This window comes from Stegostoma tigrinum, chromosome 4, assembly GCF_030684315.1.
Source record: "Stegostoma tigrinum isolate sSteTig4 chromosome 4, sSteTig4.hap1, whole genome shotgun sequence".
NCBI lineage: Eukaryota > Metazoa > Chordata > Chondrichthyes > Orectolobiformes > Stegostomatidae > Stegostoma > Stegostoma tigrinum.
Window position 1 is genome coordinate 44,517,939 of NC_081357.1, and position 20,699 is coordinate 44,538,637.

A 20,699-nucleotide genomic window follows, 5' to 3' on the forward strand; every position below is an offset into this window, starting at 1 on the left:
TTCATCCAGCTACACACTTTGTTATCTTGAATTCTCCAGCATTTGCAGTTCCCATTATCTTTGAGAAGAAATAGATCTGTTGTGTTTCAGATCATAATAGTTTCTGAACTGAATGTCTATCACTGATTTTAATTCCAGTGTGGGGGTGGATTTGCTTGACAGATTAGTACGGCCCTGTGCCACTGTTTTAGCCACTCCTCTTTATTATCAGAGAAGCACAGGTAGGCTTTGTTTGCAGTGCAGACGTACTCTCTACTGAGAAAACATGGTGAGTGTGTTGAAGTGAAACAAATCAAACAGACTGCACCTGAAGCTTTAATTTTGGAACAGAGTAATCAAAACGTGAAATATTGAGAACTTTGTGCTTCACTGCCTCTAAAAAAACTGTATATATTAAATAGCAATATCTTTATCAAAATATAAACTTATTAATTTGTAATGTATTCCAGATTTGGTGAAGAGAACAACTTCGGACAACATATCGTCTTATGCATCTTGCTTTCCTAAAGCTTTAAATCATTAACGTTTGAGAACTAAGAGTTTCACCTGTGTGGATGAAAAAAATTGAATGATGGACATGTTCTGTGACTCATGCAGGCAACACCTGAAGAATTTTATGGAATTGATACAGAGGGCCTCGGAAAACCTCTTGCAGAAAATAAAAGATTTTTTTACCTCAATACCGTGCTGTTGCTGTCTGAAACGGGATAGACCTGAGTCAAACAGGTTTTACAAACCAGTTCTTCAACAACATGAGAAAGAAGCTGCACAGCAGTTTTTGCGACATGTCGAAGAAGGTAAGCTTGTACCTACCATGCAACATTTCTTCTAAGATAATCATATTTACATTATTATAGGTTTCACTTCCTGCCTTGGAATATCACTCAATTGTGGGTTGGGTTTGTTTTCTTCTTTTCATGAAGTTTTTATAATGCAAAGATTGCATTGCAGAAGCTTCATTGAGGACCATGTAATCTTTAGTCTATCCAATAATATTATCTGCAATTGTAAAATGTGAGGCTGGATGAACACAGCAGGCCAAGCAGCATCTCAGGAGCACAGAAGCTGACGTTTCGGGCCTAGACCCTTCATCAGAGAGGGGGATGGGGGGAGGGAACTGGAATAAATAGGGAGAGAGGGGGAGGCGGACCGAAGATGAAGAGTAAAGAAGATAGGTGGAGAGAGTGTAGGTGGGGAGGTAGGGAGGGGATAGGTCAGTCCAGGGAAGACGGACAGGTCAAGGAGGTGGGATGAGGTTAGTAGGTAGCTGGGGGTGCGGCTTGGGGTGGGAGGAAGGGATGGGTGAGAGGAAGAACCGGTTAGGGAGGCAGAGACAGGTTGGACTGGTTTTGGGATGCAGTGGGTGGGGGGGAAGAGCTGGGCTGGTTGTGTGGTGCAGTGGGGGGAGGGGATGAACTGGGCTGGTTTAGGGATGCAGTAGGGGAAGGGGAGATTTTGAAACTGGTGAAGTCCACATTGATACCATATGGCTGCAGGGTTCCCAGGCGGAATATGAGTTGCTGTTCCTGCAACCTTCGGGTGGCATCATTGTGGCAGTGCAGGAGGCCCATGATGGACATGTCATTTAGAGAATGGGAGGGGGAGTGGAAATGGTTTGCGACTGGGAGGTGCAGTTGTTTGTTGCGAACTGAGCGGAGGTGTTCTGCAAAGCGGTCCCCAAGCTTCCGCTTGGTTTCCCCAATGTAGAGGAAGCCGCACCGGGTACAGTGGATGCAGTATACCACATTGGCAGATGTGCAGGTGAACCTCTGCTTAATGTGGAATGTCATCTTGGGGCCTGGGATGGGGGTGAGGGAGGAGGTGTGGGGACAAGTGTAGCATTTCCTGCGGTTGCAGGGGAAGGTGCCGGGTGTGGTGGGGTTGGAGGGCAGTGTGGAGCGAACAAGGGAGTCACGGAGAGAGTGGTCTCTCCGGAAAGCAGACAGGGGAGGGGATGGAAAAATGTCTTGGGTGGTGGGGTCGGATTGTAAATGGCGGAAGTGTCGGAGGATAATGCGTTGTATCCGGAGGTTGGTAGGGTGGTGTGTGAGAACGAGGGGGATCCTCTTGGGGCGGTTGTGGCGGGGGCGGGGTGTGAGGGATGTGTCGCGGGAAATGCGGGAGACGCGGTCAAGGGCGTTCTCGATCACCGTGGGGGGAAAGTTGTGGTCCTTAAAGAACTTGGACATCTGGGATGTGCGGGAGTGGAATGTCTTATCGTGGGAGCAGATGCGGCGGAGGCGGAGGAATTGGGAATAGGGGATGGAATTTTTGCAGGAGGGTGGGTGGGAGGAGGTGTATTCTAGGTAGCTGTGGGAGTCGGTGGGCTTGAAATGGACATCAGTTACAAGCTGGTTGCCTGAGATGGAGACCGAGAGGTCCAGGAAGGTGAGGGATGTGCTGGAGATGGCCCAGGTGAACTGAAGGTTGGGGTGGAAGGTGTTGGTGAAGTGGATGAACTGTTCGAGCTCCTCTGGGGAGCAAGAGGCGGCGCTGATACAGTCATCAATGTACCGGAGGAAGAGGTGGGGTTTGGGGCCTGTGTAGGTGCGGAAGAGGGACTGTTCCACGTGACCTACAAGGCTTCAACACTTCTCTTTTGACTCCTCCCACTTCCTACAGACTAAGGGGGTGGCCATGGGCACCCGCATGGGCCCCAGCTATGCCTGCCTCTCTGTAGGTCACGTGGAACAGTCCCTCTCAGACTAAGTGTAGAAGCAGGTTTAAAATGGGGAGAGGCTTCCAATCAGGGGTAGGCTAGTTTTCATGTGCAGTTACATTCTTCTCATTGCATATTCCTGCCTGCATAAAACACCAGTTTTTATGAGCGAAGTCTGTTTCTGTGCTATATAACTCTATAACTCTACATGGGCAGAATGTTCTGCTCCACTCCCACCTACATCTTTTGATGATCGTATTTAAAAGAACACTTAATGTTTCACATTCTTCAACCAGGAATATCATTCACCCTCTGCTCCTCACCTCCACCCACCTGTGGAGATGCCAGAGATCAGGCAAAGCAAATGGCACCACAATTTAGCAATGACCCCCGCAAAAGCTGTCCAGGAGAGATGGGACGTTCCTTTCCCTATGGATAGTAAAACGGCCTTCCTGAGTGACAAAGGCAGACTGAACAGAGATGGCTACAGAGGTCAGAGCCTATGAGCAGCTTATTAGTGTGAGGTAGCATTGCAAGAGGAAGAGATTGGGTGTTGACCATCTCCATCAGATGCTTCACAAGTAGTCAATATCTGCCAATTAAATGCAGCTACCGTTGTAGAACAACTGGCACCAGACTGGTACTGCCTTTCAAATATCTGCTAGGGTTGACACTTAAAACAGGAAAAGAGCTACAACACGCAGCAGCTCACATACCATTGGATCACTGAACATTCATCACAACTAAAAGAAATGCATATTTGATAGCTTTTTATCAAAGGCTTCATGGGACAAAGTCCCAGCTGCTCAAGATGGCACATTGAATTGAGCCCTGTTTCAAGTTCAGCCATGCTTGCCTGCCCTTGTCAGGTTTGTTTTCATTGGCCATTGTCATTGCCTCACTTGAGCAGGCTTGTTGGCCTGGTCAGACTTCACCCCTAACGCTGTAATCATTAAATGACAATAAACCAAACTACACATGGCTAAAACTTCTTAGGAAGAGACTACATACCTAACACAGTAAGCATTTGCACAGAGAAATACCTTAGTTAGGAAGGGGGCTAAGTAAATGAAGCAAGTTGTATTTATCAGAGCCTGGGGGAGGAAGCCCACCCTAGCAGGTACACACCTCATATATATTGTCAGGTTTATGAGTATATGCTTTGTATTTTTGGAGGACAGCGTTCCACCTGTAAAAGCAATTCCTGTGGGCTAGGTGTAAATGAATACTCATGACAGGTTGATGGATTCAAAGCAGGTTCCTGACCTCAATGGTTGGAATAGATGACCTGCCTATAAGATTCTGAAAACAAACAAGCATAACTTTAACCTGCTGTTGGCAGATTGAATTTTGCTTCTTGCCCAATTAACTGACCTTGTTTGCCCTTCTAAAGGCTGTCTGGCAGGCCTGGAAAATGTCACATATGGAGTCAGGTCACAGATCAGGCACCAACTCACCGACAGGAATTAGTCTTATCATGTTCCCAGAACAAACGTTAAAGAAAAAAGCAGAGTATAATCAAGTCCAACACAGTGTACGCAGAAAAAGTGAAGGGATGGAAAAATATGAGTGGATTAAGAGGCCAAAAAAGTTTCAGAAAAGTTAACTCTGCTTTCTCTCCACAGGTGCTGCCAGATTTGTTGAGTTTCTCAAGCAATTTATGTTTTTGTTTCAGAATTCTAACATCTGCAGTTCTTTGATTAAGTCCAAAGTTTAGGTGTTTGCTTCCATAAAATTGCATTCTGTAGAGTTTTAACAAATATTAAGCATTTCTATACTAATGCTTCATACTGCAATTTCAATCCTTATGTCTCCCCTAAAACAACTGTGTTGTCTCATTTGCCTCTCAACTTCAGAAAGCAAAATGATTGACAATGAATGTCTGGAAGCTTTGCGGACATTAGCTGCTTCTGAAAACCCAAGTCTACAGCAATCAGCTGCTCTCTATTACCTACATATCAGTGAACAGTGTAAGTACAGTATTTTAACAAAATTATTTTAAAAGCTATCTCACGAAGGGCACAGGTGTAGCTCAGTTGGCTAGATAATTAAGGGTGTGGTGCAGAATAAAGCCAACAGCTTGAACTCAATCCCTTTCGGAAATAATTGTGGAGCTGCCTCCTCACCTCACCCAAGGCTAATGGAATGCCTAACCTCAAGCTTTACGTAGCCAATTGTCTGTCTCTAATGGCGAGAACTGCATTCACTCCTCTGGGCTCTGTCTCCATATTACTGATGAATTGACTTGATTTTATGGCATTACAACAGTTGATATCCAGAAGTCTAGAAATAAGTTTCAGATTACATTTTATAAGCAGTTAGTTTTCTAAGTGTGCTCATTATCATAGCTTGAGGTACAGTTCAGAATACTGGAAAGATAACACTGATGATAAAAACAGAAAATTGCATCAGGAAAATGTAAAATGAATGAGCGATTAAAGGATGGTAGCTGTATAGGTCGATAATATTTATTGTTTAATCTAGCCAGTATCTGGCAGGATTATTGAGATGACTCACAAGAGCTGAGCCACCGCTGAGTATTGCCAGTGCTACCTCTAAGCCAGGAGAACTGGTTTCAAGTCCCACCCAGCCCCCAAAGTAGTCTGAACATAACTACATAGAGGACTTCTGGTAATGTGCTAGTGTTCCTATCTCTGAGCCAGGAGTCACTTAGATTAGATTAGATTCCCTACAGTGTGGAAACAGGCCCTTCCGCCCAACAAGTCCACACCGCCCCCTTGGATTATCCCACCCAGACCCAACCCCATATAACCCACACATCCCTGAACACTCCGGGCAATTTAGCATGGCCAATCCACCTAGCCTGCACGTCTTTGGACTGTGGGAGGAAACCAGAGCACCCGGAGGAAACACATACAGACACAGGGGGAGAATGTGCAAACTCCACACAGACAGTTACCCGAGGCTGGAATCGAACCCGGGTCTCTGGCGCTGTGAAACTGCAGTGCTAACCACTGAGCCACCGTGCCGCCTTAGTTACTGGGCTTCCCTCATGTTGCCTTGTTTTGCTTCTCCACCAGCCAATTCCACTTCTAACCATTACTATCTCCATTACTAACTATTGGCAACCACATATGCATCATGTGCTCCAATTCTCTTCATGCTCCACATACCTCCATTTGTGCCAGGTACTACTCATCAAATAATCCACTAATGAGTGCCACCCTAAAAGCAAAACAGTCTGGTCTGATAAAAAAAATGATTATTATTCATTAGTCTATTACTTTTTCCAGTGAAGAATGAATTGCCTGATGAATACCTGGAGCCATATTGTGATTTGTTACGGTCCAATGATTTGGAAGTGCAGAGGAAGGCTTCTCTATCCCTGGTCAATCTCTTAGTGGAGGGTAATGGTGAGTGGGCAACACATGTCTTTGCTTTTTAACATCATAAAGTACAGCAAGAAAAAGCAAAACCAAGGAAGAGTTCTATCATTGTGATTAACTGTTGAGGAAATAATTTCAGGAAGAATAGAGCAGTTTGACCATGTGGAAGGCAATAGAAAGAATGATGCGTTTGAGTAGAATAAAGAGGGGCCATTAGCCCTGGATCACAGTTACAAAGAATTTGTGCTAGCATTCAAAAAGTCTCTGTCATTTTCCCTCTTCCCTCAAATGATATATGCATTGTAAAATGTCCAGTTCCTCATTCTGCCATTGGGCATAGTGACAGTCAGGAACTATCCTTTATAGTGAAGTTCACTGACACTATAAAGAAATCAAAGCAGTTTTATCATATAACAAACAAAAATAATATGCTTGTTCTCATTTTCTGCAATCTCGTTAAACTTGTCAGAATTTCAAAGATTTAGTATTAAATATCATTGAAAGGAAAGACGTGTTGCCAAAACTTTTTGTCTTGCACTCATCAGAACAAATGCAAGAATGCCAACTATGAAAATATGGCAACAATATACATTTCTGGAGAAAAGCGTGCAGATTGATTGGCTCGTTGAGTTGTCAACCAATCAACATTTTTTTTTAATGTGGTATATATTGCTGTAATCATTTGAAATTTGGCAATTTTGTGATTGGCTTGATGAGTGCAAGATAAAAATCTTTAAAATCATCTTTATTTCCAGCAATATACGAGCAAGATTCTGGATGTGAGTTTACTCGCTGAGCTGGAAGGTTCGTTTTCAGACGTTTCATCACCATTCTAGGTGACATCATCAGTGAGCCTCCGACGAAGCACTGGTGTTATGTCCTGCTTCTATTTATCTGGTTAGGTTTCCTTGGGTTGGTGAGATCATTTCCTGCGTTGGTGATGTCATTTCCTGTTCTTTTTCTCAGGGGATGGTAGATTGGCTCCAAATCAATGTGTTTGTTGATGGAGTTCAGGTTGGAATGCCATGCTTCTAGGAATTCTCATGCGTGTCTCTGTTTGGCTTGTCCGAGGATGGATGTGTTGTTCTAATCAAAGTGGTGTCCTTCTTCATCTGTATGTAAGGATACGAGTGATAGTGGGTCATGTTGTTTTGTGGCTAGTTGATGTTCATGTATCCTGGTGGCTAGCTTTCTGCCAGTTTGTCTGATGTAGTGTTTTACATCGAACACTACATCGGACAAACTGGCAGAAAGCTAGCCACCAGGATACATGAACATCAACTAGCCACAAAACGACATGACCCACTATCACTCGTATCCTTACATACAGATAAAGAAGGACACCACTTTGATCGGGACAACACATCCATCCTAGGACAAGCCAAACAGAGACATGCACGAGAATTCCTAGAAGCATGGCATTCCAACTGGAACTTCATCAGCAAACACATTGATTTGGAGCCCATCTAGCATCCCCTGAGAAAAAGAACAGGAAATGACATAACCAACGCAGGAAATGACATCACCAACTCAAGGAAACCGAACCAGATAAATAGAAAGCGGGACATAACACCACATAACACATAACACCAGCGCTTCATCGGAGGCTCACTGATGATGTCACCTAGAATGGTGACAAAACGTCTGGAAACGAACCTTCCAGCTCAGCGAGCAAACTCACATCCAGAACCTCAACCTGAGCTACAAATCTTCTCAAAACTCGCAAGCAAGATTCTGTTTGTCACAGAACCAAAGATAGAGTTTAAATATGGCAGCCTGTACCAGGCTTGGAACCAACAAAAATCTGGAAAATCCAGTCACAAGCCACATTAATGACTTCAGTTGTACTTTACGTAAGTTTTAAAACGTTATTACTTTTTAAAGTACAATAGCACCTCTCTCTGATCTCTAACCAAGACCATGCAAGATCCAAATGGTTTTATATCAGACTCAACCTTAAGACATCCCCAGTTTTCCATGTTGTGCCCAGAAATGGAGCACTCATACCACAAACAAGAGCGAAAGCAGCCACAATATCTCCCCATCCATCACAGGCCAAGGGACAATGAAAGAAGATACTTGGCTTTTTAATTAGATAGAATATTCTTGAGTATCACCTGTTTCATCTCAAACTAAAAATTGGGTGAGACACTCAGTTCTTCTATTTAATTTCCTACTTCAGTGTTCAACTAATTCATCTAACACCTTTGTCACACTGCAACATTTGGCTGGATACATGTAAACATAAGCACCAACGTTTTTAATATAATTGCTGGTTTTCAAGCAGGTTTACGCCACTAAAACAGAAGGTACTTTCCCATCCTTTGACAAGGCCAATATAACATTAGAAGAAAGTTGTATTTATGATCTACGTTACCTTTGCCCATCTGTTATTTCTACAGTGAACAAAGAGACAGTGGTACAGGTTGGATTGCTGGAGCCCATACTTGAGCTGCTTCGTTCTGGAGATGCCACTGTACAGTGCAACTCCTGTGCATGCGTGGCCACCTTAGCCACTTCGGGTATGTGTACAGAATAAGTGCTCTTGAATAACTTAATTCAAACATTTACTGCTACTGTACATACACAACCTTCCGTTAGCAGTGTGAGTTTCACTTGCTGGCTGGCTAGCAACTGAGAGATTCCTTGCTGCATCTTCCAAGAAAGGTCTTCCAGGTTTCCTGCTAACCAGCCACGCAGAGGGTTCTGAGAACACTTGTGGGCCTTCTTCTGGAAGGGGCACAAATTGTGTCCAATAGGAACTGCCAGCCAATTAGAAACTGCAGCAGCTTCTGTGCTCAGCAGTGCCATGTTGGAGCCTGGCCCCTGCCAGGAAACTAAGTAAACTAGAAAACTAAATTCAAGGATCCAGGAGCAACCTAATCTGATCTGTGTGGGTGGAGGGTAGATATCCCTTGATGCAACTGTCCAGAAAGGGAGCAGAGGGATCAGAGGCAAGAGCTCTCAGCGAGCAATGCACTGTCCTTTGTCTATGACCTCAATCAGGCAGAGTGTCTTTGAGGGGACCAAACCTGGACATCCTCACCAACATCCCCACACACTCAGACTCCACACCATACCAATACCCTCACCAACCCCCACACACGCACCAACACCCCACACGCGATCACCAATACCCCCGCCCACCCAGGCTTCACACCAGACCAACACCCCTACACCAAACCCTACACATTCAAACCCCACACCGGCAACAACACCCCTACACCCACACCCATGCCCGCAACCACACCCATGCTCCCACATTAACACCCAAACCGACACCCTTATACCCCCACACCAACACCCCCACACTGACACACTCATGTTGACCCCCACACCCCCACACCAACAACCGCACCAACACCCTATACCCACGCCCACACACCCTACTCCAACACCTTACACCAACACCCACAACCCAGCACAAACACCCTACTCCAACACCCACACCCCCGCAACAACATCCACACCCCCACTCCAACATCCACACCCCCGCACCAACATCCACACCCCCACACCAACAACACACCCCCGCACCAACAACCACACCCACGCACCAACAACCACACCCCCGCACCAACATCCACACCCCCGCACCAACATCCACACCCCCGCACCAACACCACACCCCCGCACCAACATCCACACCCCCGCACCAACATCCACACCCCCGCACCAACATCCACACCCCCACACCAACATCCACACCCCCGCACCAACATCCACACCCCCGCACCAACATCCACACCCCCACACCAACACCACACCCCCACACCAACATCCACACCCCCGCACCAACATCCACACCCACGCACCAACATCCACACCCCCGCACCAACATCCACACCCACGCACCAACAACCACACCCCCGCACCAACAACCACACCCCCGCACCAACATCCACACCCCCGCACCAACATCCACACCCCCGCACCAACAACCACACCCCCACACCAACATCCACACCCCCGCACCAACATCCACACCCCCGCACCAACATCCACACCCCCACACCAACAACCACACCCCCGCACCAACACCACATCCCCCTACACCAACACCCACACCCCCGCACCAACACCACATCCCCCTACACCAACACCCACACCAACCCTAAACACCACCCACACCCCCCACTAATACTCGACACTAACACCACCACCCACACCAACACTGTACACCAACACCCACACCCCTATACCAACACCCTACACCAACACCCTACACCAACACCCTACACCAACACCCTACACCAACACACAAAACCAACACCCGCACCAACATCCTACACCAACACCCACACCACCACACCAACACCCTACATCAACACCCACACCCCCACACCAACACCCTACACCAACACCCACACTCCCACACCAACACCCTACACCAACACCCACACTCCCACACCAACACCCTACACCAACACCCACACTCCCACACCAACACCCTACACCAACACCCACACTCCCACACCAACCCCCTACACCAACACCCACACCACCACACCAACACCCTACACCAACACCCACACTCCCACACCAACCCCCTACACCAACACCCACACTCCCACACCAACACCCTACACCAACACCCACACCCCCACACCAACACCCTACACCAACACCCACACTCCCACACCAACACCCTACACCAACACCCACACTCCCACACCAACCCCCTACACCAACACCCACACTCCCACACCAACCCCCTACACCAACACCCACACTCCCACACCAACACCCTACACCAACACCCACACTCCCACACCAACCCCCTACACCAACACCTGCACCCCACACCAACACCCTACACCAACACCCACACTCCCACACCAACATCCTACACCAACACCCACACCACCACACCAACACCCTACACCAACACCCACACCCCCACACCAACCCCCTACACCAACACCTGCACCCCACACCAACATCCTACACCAACACCCACACCACCACACCAACACCCTACACCAACATCCACACCCCCACACCAACACCCTACTCCAAAACCCACACTCCCACACCAACACCCTACACCAACACCCACACCCCCACACCAACACCCTACACCAACACCCTACACCAACACCCACACCAACACCCTACACCAACACCCACGCCCCCACACCAACCCCCTACACCAACACCTGCACCCCACCCCAACACCCTACACCAACATCCGCACCATCACACCAACACCCTGGACCAAAACCCACAACCCCGCACCAACACTCTACACCAACACCCAAACCCCCACAACAGTACCCTCCACAAACACCCACACCCACATCCACACCCCCCACCAATACCCTACACCAATACCTGCATAAACACCCTATACCAACACCCCCACACCAACACCCACACAAACACCCTACACCAACACCTTTCACCAACATCCTCACCCCACACCAACACCCACATCAACATCCACACGCCCGCACCAACACCACACCAACGCCCTACACCAACACGCACACCCCCACAACAACACCTGCACCAACACTCCACACCAACCCCCTATACCAACACCTGCACCCCTACACCAACACCCACACCCCTACACCAACACGCTACACTAACACCCCCACATCAACACCCGCACCAACACCCGACACCAACATCCACAGCTCTGCACCAATACCCTACACTAACACCCACAACCCACACTAACACCCTACACTAACAACCACACCCCCACACTAATACCCTACAACAATACCCACACCCCCACACCAACACCCTACATCAACACCCACACCCCCACACCAACACCCTATACCAACACCCACACCCTGCACCAACACCCTACACCAACACCCACACTCCCACACCAACACCCTACTCCAAAACCCACACCCCCACACCAACACCCTACACCAACACCCTACACCAACACCCACACCAACACCCTACACCAACACCCACGCCCCCACACCAACCCCCTACACCAACACCTGCACCCCACCCCAACACCCTACACCAACATCCGCACCATCACACCAACACCCTGGACCAAAACCCACAACCCCGCACCAACACTCTACACCAACACCCAAACCCCCACAACAGTACCCTCCACCAACACCCACACCCACATCCACAACCCCACCAATACCCTACACCAATACCTGCATAAACACCCTATACCAACACCCACACCCCCACACCAACACCCTATACCAACACCCACACCCTGCACCAACACCCTACACTAACACCCACACCCCCACACCAACACTCTACACCAATACCGTACACCAACCCCTTACACCAACACCCACACCCCTGCACCAACACCCTACACTAACGCCCACACCCCCGCACCAACACCCTACACCAACACCCACACCAACACCCTATACCAACACCCACACCCCCACACCAACACCCTGTACCAACACCCACACCCCTGCAGCAACACCCTACACCAATACCGTACACCAACCCGCTACACCAACATCCGCACCCCTACACCAACACGCTACACTAACACCCCCACATCAACACCCGCACCAACACCCGACACCAACACCCTACACTAACACCCACACCCCCGCACAATACCCTACACTAACACCCACACTCCCACACCAACACCCTACAGTAACACCCAACACCAACACCCACACCCCCACACCAACACCCTACACCAAAATCCACACGCCCACACCAACACCCTACACCAACACCCACACCCCCACACCAACACCCTACACCAACACCCACACCCCTGCACCAATCCACTACACCAACAGCCTGCACCCCACACCAATACCCTACACCAACACCTCCACCCCTGCACCAATCCCCTACACCAACAGCCTGCACCCCACACCAACACCGTACACCAACACCTGCACCCCACACCAACCCCCTACACCAATACCCACGCCCCCACACCAACCCCCTACACCAACACCCACACCCCCACACCAACCCCCTACACAAACACCTGCACCCCACACCAACACCCTACACCAACATCCGCACCATCACACCAACACCCTGGACCAAAACCCACAACCCCGCATCAACACTCTACACCAACACCCAAACCCCCACACCAGTACCCTCCACAAACACCCTACACCAACACCTGCATAAACACCTATACCAACACCGACACCCCCGCACCAACACCCACACAAACACCCTACACCAACACCTTTCACCAACATCCTCACCCCACACCAACACCCACATCAACATCCACACGTCCACACCAACACCACATCAATGCCCTACACCAACACGCACACCCCCACAACAACACCTGCACCAACACTCCACACCAACCCCCTATACCAACACCTGCACCCCACACCAATACCTTACACCAACACCTGCACCCCTACACCAATGCCCACACCTCCACACCAACACCCTACACCAATACCATACACCAACTCCCTACACCAACACCCACACCCCTACACCAACACGCTACACTAACACTCCCACATCAACACCTGCACCAACAACCTACACTAACACCCACAGCTCCGCACCAATACCCTACACTAACACCCACACCCCCACACCAACAACCTACACTAACACCCTACACTAACACCCACACCCCCACACTAATACCCTAAAACAATACCCACACCCCCACACCAACACCCTACACCAACACCCTACACTAACACATTACACTAACACCCACACCCCCACACTAATACCCTACAACAATACCCACACCCCCGCACCAACACCACACCCCCACACCAACACCCTATACCAACACCCACACCCCCACACCAACACCCTATACCAACACCCACACCCCCACACCAACACCCTATACCAACACTCACACCCCTGCACCAACACCCTACACTAACACCCACACCCCCGCACCAACACCCTACACCAACACCGTACACCAACCCCTTACACCAACACCCACACCCCTGCACGAACACCCTACACTAACGCCCACACCCCCGCACCAACACCCTACACCAACACCCACACCAACACCCTATACCAACACCCACACCCCCACACCAACACCCTATACCAACACCCACACCCCTGCAGCAACACCCTACACCAATACTGTACACCAACCCCCTACACCAACATCCACATCCCTACACCAACACGCTACACTAACACCCCCACATCAACACCCGCACCAACACCCGACACCAACACCCTACACTAACACCCACACCCCCGTACCAATACCCTACACTAACACCCACACCCCCACACCAACACCCTACACCAACACTCTACACTAACACCCACACCCCCACACTAATACCCTACAACAATACCCACACCCCCGCACCAATACCCTACACCAACACCACACCCCCACACTAATACCCTACAACAATACCCACACCCCCGCATCAATACCCTACACCAACACCACACCCCCACACCAACACCCTACACTAACACCCACACCCCCACACTAATACCCTACAACAATACGCACACCCCCACACCAACACCCTACACTAACACCCATACCCCCGCACCAATACCCTACACTAACACCCACACCCCCACACTAATACCCTACAACAATACCCACACCCCCGCACCAATACCCTACACTAACACCCATACCCCCACACCAACACCCTACACTAACACCCACACCCCCACACTAATACCCTACAACAATACCCACACCCCCACACCAACACCCTACACCAATACCCTACACTAACACCCATACCCCCACACCAACACTCTACACTAACACCCACACCCCCACACCAACACCCTACACCAATACCCTACACTAACACCCACACCCCCACACTAATACCCTACAACAATACCCACACCCCCACACCAACACCCTACACCAACACCCTACACTAACACCCACACCCCCACACTAATACCCTACAACAATACCCACACCCCCACACCAACACCCTACACCAACACCCTACACTAACACCCACACCCCCGCACCAATACCCTACACTAACACCCATACCCCCACACCAACACCCTACACTAACACCCACACCCCCACACTAATACCCTACAACAATACCCACACCCCCACACCAACACCCTACACCAATACCCTACACTAACACCCATACCCCCACACCAACACTCTACACTAACACCCACACCCCCACACCAACACCCTACACCAATACCCTACACTAACACCCATACCCCCACACCAACACCCTACACTAACACCCACATCCCCACACTAATACCCTACAACAATACCCACACCCCCACACCAACACCCTACACCAATACCGTACACCAACCCCCTACACCAACACGCTACACTAACACCCACGCCCCCGCACCAAAACCCTACACCAATACCGTGATCCATGCTTGAACCAAGGATAATGAGCTCAAGAACTGAGTGGTGCCCTGGTGGAACCCGAAATGAGTGTCAAAGGACAGAGTGTTGCTAAGCAAATGATGCTTTGTAGCACTGTTGGTGGCCCCTTTCTTTACTGATGTTGAAAAGCAGACTGTGGCAGTAATTTTCCAGGTTGGATTTGCCCTGTTTTCATGTGTATACCTGTGCAGTTCTTCACATTGTCGAGTAGATGTCAGTGTTGAAGCTATACTGGAAAAGTTTGACTGGGTGTATGGCAAGTTCTGGAGCACAAGTCTCTTGTACTATTGCCGAACATTTTCAGAGCTCATAGCCTTTTGAACATCCTATGCCGTCAAATGGTTCCTTACTATCACATTAAGTAAATCAATTTGTTGAAGACTAGCATCTGTGATGCTTGGGACCATTGGAGGAAACTGATTTTGATTAGGACTCAGCTATTCTGGCTGAAACTTGTTGCAAATGCTTCAGGCTTACTTTTTGCACTGATGCACTGGGCCTCCACATTAATGAAGATGGGTATATTTCTGGAGCCCTGTTTAATAGCTGAATCAGGTTGACACCTTATTTTTAGGTATGGCTGTACTGCTTCTGGCATGATCTCTTGCAGTCTTCCTTGAACTAGGTTCAATTCCCTGGCTGCATGTTAATGGTAACAAGGATGATATATTGGGCCATGGGGTTTCAGATGGTGCTGGAGTACAATTCTGTTCCTACTATGGCCCACAGCACCTCATGGATGCCCAGTCTTGAGGTACTTATTTGTTTAAAGTCTATCCCATTTTGGACAGTGTTGGTGCCACTCAATAGTCAATATTCTCAATGAGAAGGCAGAATTGACATGCTCAATCAGTAATGCTGCTGCCAAGCTGCTGTTGGTGATAGCCATTGAATTCTCTCACCCAGAGTACATTGTGTGCCCCTGTCACCCTTAATGCATCCTACAAGTGCCATGAATAATGGAGTAGAACTAATTCATCAGCCAGAAAGGAATGCTATATGGTAATCGGCAAGAGGTTTCCTTGCTCATGTTCGACCTGATACCATGAGATTTCATGGGGTCTGAAGTCAATGTCAAGGACTCCCAGGGCAGCTCCCTCCTGACTGTGTACCACTGTCCCACTGCCTCTGCTGGAAATATTCCACTGGAATAGGGCTACTGATGATATTGTTTGGGACATAGTCATACTTACTGAATCATACCCAAAAGGCAATGTCAGGGATAGTAAGAACTACTGTTGCTGGAGAATCTGAGACAACAAGGTGTAGAGCTGGATGAACACAGCAGGCCAAGCAGCACCAGAGGAGCAGGAAAGCTAATGTTTCGGGCCTAGACCCTTCAGGCTGTTCCTTGACCAGTCAGTGGGACAGTCCTCCCAAAGATGACAGACTATGTATAAACAAGACTTCTCATGAACTGATGAATGTGGAGTGGTACCAGCCCTAACATTGTAAAAGTTTGTGCACATAATCAGCTCTTTTGCTGAGGAAGCCATGTTGGTCAACATGTTTGTACTCGCCAGAGTTCAAGAAACGGACTTCGCCAGGTAGAAGTCTCAAAACAGTTAGTTTGTAACCAGAGTATAACTCCAATTGGCCTGTGGTGATAATAATATTCAAGACCGTGCTAATTAATACATAAGAGATTCCCGCCAAATGTGATCAGGAAACCTTGCCTGCCTGAAGTGTTCTGAGAATGTAGTAACTGTGAGAATGTGACATTTTTTCTGCTGCCCCAATTAAGATTCTTCCACCCTTCCTCTCCCACCCCACCCTTTTCAAAGCTTTGTTACACTCAGCAGATTCTACTATTTCAACAATTTGTGCACAAAGACCAATAAAGAGCATACCTATCGCAAAAATTACAACTGACAGGAAGACAAAACATGGTCCATTACCACACCAGCTTCTGCCCTGCATGCCATAGCAGTCTGGAGTAACCTGATTCATGTTATTCTGCTTAACTTTTCAGTCATAAAGTATTATTTTGTAAATGATAACAAACCAATACATGAGTTGAAATGTTGAATCACCTTGAAATGCTGACAGTTGGCTTTTAATCAATCCCCACATCTTTCAGGATTAATACCAGTGAATAAGTTAATTCCTCTAAATGCTAAAACGTCATCAGTTTGTATGTTGAGACCCCTCTTGAATTCTATTAATACCATGTGCTATTGTGTTAACTTGTTAAAGTTACATTAACTAGTTCCTGTTTACTGATTATTGCTCTTCTTTACTGTTACCCTTCAGTTTTAAACAGAAATGCCATTGCCTCTGAAGGGGGAATTAAACCTCTCTTAGGTCTTGCAAAGTCATATGATCCCAGAGTGCAGCAAAATGCAGCAGGTGCCATTCTCAACCTTACAAAATCAGGTAAGTTTTGACATGTTTGGCTTAAGCATTGGAAAATCGTGGCATTCACCTTATGTAGTATGTCTTCTATAAAATGTATATAAGTGTTACAGAATTGGACTTAACAGATGTATATAGCCTACACTCTGAACGCTGGTAAGTAAATTGAAACAAAGACAAACTCTTCAACATGCAAATCATAGCACTGACTGCCTTCCTGTTTTACTTTTCTGTCATTTCTTTAACGAACAACGTTAAATCACATTTATATAATACACTGAGCACAGAAAAGTGTCCCAAGTTTCTTCAGAGAAGGTTAAGCAGACAAGAACTGACATTAAGCCGAAGAAGGAAATGTTAGGGGAGGTGACAAAGAGCTTGATGGAATAGGTAGCTTTTAAGGAGGGTTTTAAACGGAAGAGAAAGGTCGAGAGTGTTATAGAAGGAATTTGAGAGCTTAGGGCCTAGACGATTGACAGCACAGCCACCAATGGTGTAAAGGGAGTGGGGGATGCACAAGAAACATGAATTGAAGAAATACAGAGTTTTCGCATGGCTGAAGCCATTCTTTAAAATTCATTCATGGGATGTGGGCTTTGCCCATTCATTGCCCATTGTAATTGTCTTTGAGAAGGTGATGGTGAGTTGCCTTCTAGAACCATATGGCAGCAGTGCACCCCAATGTTGTTAGTGAAGGAATTGAAATATGGATGTAAGTTTTAAATTTACCGCATTAATGAATATGTGCCACAATAGCTTAGTAGGTTGCAGTAGCAGTCTTTTATGATGCAAAGGATATGACATTTGAAGCTCAGTTTGGAGTCAGTCAGGACTTTGAAGTTCTAAATAGTTGGCTTCAACCTGCAGACAGTTTCATTACTAGTAACAATTCACAAATGCTTCAAAATTTTCTTTTCAAGAAAAGGCTCATCATTTGTTGTGTAAGGAGGGAGCTCTGCCTGTTCTGATCCTACACCTACAATCTCCTGACTCCGAAGTCCAGGTAAACCGTCAACACTGCTCTCTCATTTACTGTTGAAATATCTACATAAGATACTTGCGGAATGACGCTTTATAAGAAAATGAAAAATGGCATGAATCTCCATTCGTTGATCCACCATTCATTTTGGAGGAACAGTTCTTTAAAGCGACTCTTCAAAATAGGCAGCTACTAACATCCCAAGCAGTGAATATTAGGGAGTTTGTCTTCTGTTGTAGTGCTGGAGATTCCTGGAGGCTAGCAATATCTAAATTGTTTCACTGTTCTTTGTCAATCATCACTCATGATAAACAGTTTTTCATTTATGCTGCTGTTGTGGGCTTTGTTTTAGTGGTGTCTTCTGGGGGATCTCCTGTTGACTTTATTAGTGATATTGGAGCCTACTGGAAAAAATATGGTTCCAGTGTGATCACCGAATTGTAAGATGTTATTTATTCAGAGACTGCAAGTGTAATTAGGCGACTGAGTAATGTTAGTATAGTGCATACTGTTAAGTTAGTGGGCACATTTGTGGATTCAAGCACCACAACGGGAAGTTGAACATAGCTAACTAAATCAACTTGGAATAAGAAGCAACAACCAGTAATTGACAGCAGTCTTAAAGTTTTCAGACTTAATAAGACTTAAGTGGTTGACTAATGTTGTTTGGGGAAAGAAATCTGCCATGCTTCGGTGGTCCGGTCTATACATGACCCCAGACCCGCAGAAATATCGCTGATTTAAATGTTCTTTGAAATGGCCCAGCCCAGCAAGACATTGGGTTTTATTAAACTGCTTCAAAAAAATTCCATAAGAATAAAACAAGATTGATGGGTCACTCAGTATCAGTCTAGGGAACGCCCTGCTTCCCTAACACTTGCTAGTTATCAGCTTGTATCTGACAGCTATGGAGTTTTAAACATGTTTGTCTACATCTCTTAGATTCAAAGCTCTGCTCTTCTACCCGACGCCCACTTCGTGAATTCTGAATCAAATCTTTGGGATTAGTAGTGGATGTTGTATTTATTGAGCTACCAAACTGTACTCTACCTGAACCATTTAAAGAGGGAACTAGAGATCATGTTGGACTTGGGAATATTTTGAGAATATCATAATCATATCAGATTAGCAGTCTTGTAGGTTTGAATCAGTGATACAATTTGGCTCATCCTGATCTTGAAGTGCTATTTTTCCACCATTATTAACTCTCTGTTATTTATTTCATTCAATCAGTCATATAAGATGGCAATAGCTCAACAGCTCTCACTGACAGCTTCTACAAACTATTTAATTTATCTCACGTCCCAAGACGGTGATGACTGACACCAAATTACAGGGTTAGCTTTAAGTAACATTACCATTGTGTCCACTTCTGGTGGTGCGCATTCTGTCAAATGAAAGTGTATGTTAGAACGCCATTGCTTTTCAGACTGAGATACCTGGACTCACTTGCCTACACATCAAGCATCTTATCTTTTGCACTGCCTGAACGAGCCCAGTCCAGTCCAGCATTACTACTGCTTTCCCCAGCATTGAGGCCTCAGGCTGAGTGAATGTAGGGACGTTCACACAGTTCATTACTCCTCCAATCAGAGGCCAATTCTCTTTGGTGTTTGATGCTCTGTGAGTTAAACTTTTCAGCAACAATTTCCAAAGAGAAGTGATCTCTGATTGGAGGACCACCCTGCAATACTGGCAAAGTAGCTCATTGGCTGGACAGGACCCTTCTGCAGGCCACAATATTTTCCTCAGTCACTTTTTGGATAAGGCTGCTCTAGACCATATAGTCATCTTTAATGGAAATTTACATTTATATCTCTAAACTGCATTATTTTTTCCTGACTTTGGGTTCAAGGTTTGCAAATTCTTTCAAAGCAACTGAAATGTGCCACACCTTTAGAGAAGTTCAATTTCGTGCTTGAGAAGTAAGTTTCATATTGGCATAAAACACAGAAATAAGTTTAATCCAGCTACAGTATGGCAAGCATATATGGC

At 47.1% G+C, this 20,699-nt stretch overlaps 1 protein-coding gene across 4 annotated transcripts in view; it reads left to right on the plus strand.

The window, feature by feature from the left end:
• The window catches only part of LOC125452618 (uncharacterized), a 55,738-nt gene continuing 35,039 nt past the window's right edge, over positions 1-20,699 (plus strand). Inside the window, exons 1-7 of one of the 4 annotated variants that reach the window (XM_048531271.2) lie at positions 2-268; positions 450-797; positions 4,516-4,629; positions 5,914-6,033; positions 8,409-8,528; positions 17,624-17,746; positions 18,646-18,728. In XM_048531271.2, coding sequence (XP_048387228.1) covers positions 569-797; positions 4,516-4,629; positions 5,914-6,033; positions 8,409-8,528; positions 17,624-17,746; positions 18,646-18,728 — 789 coding nt within the window. In that variant the 5' untranslated portion in view covers positions 2-268; positions 450-568. Of the gene's footprint in view, positions 269-449; positions 798-4,515; positions 4,630-5,913; positions 6,034-8,408; positions 8,529-17,623; positions 17,747-18,645; positions 18,729-20,699 lie in introns of all 4 variants that reach the window. The other 3 variants (XM_048531270.2, XM_048531272.2, XM_048531273.2) reach the window with 3 other exon arrangements.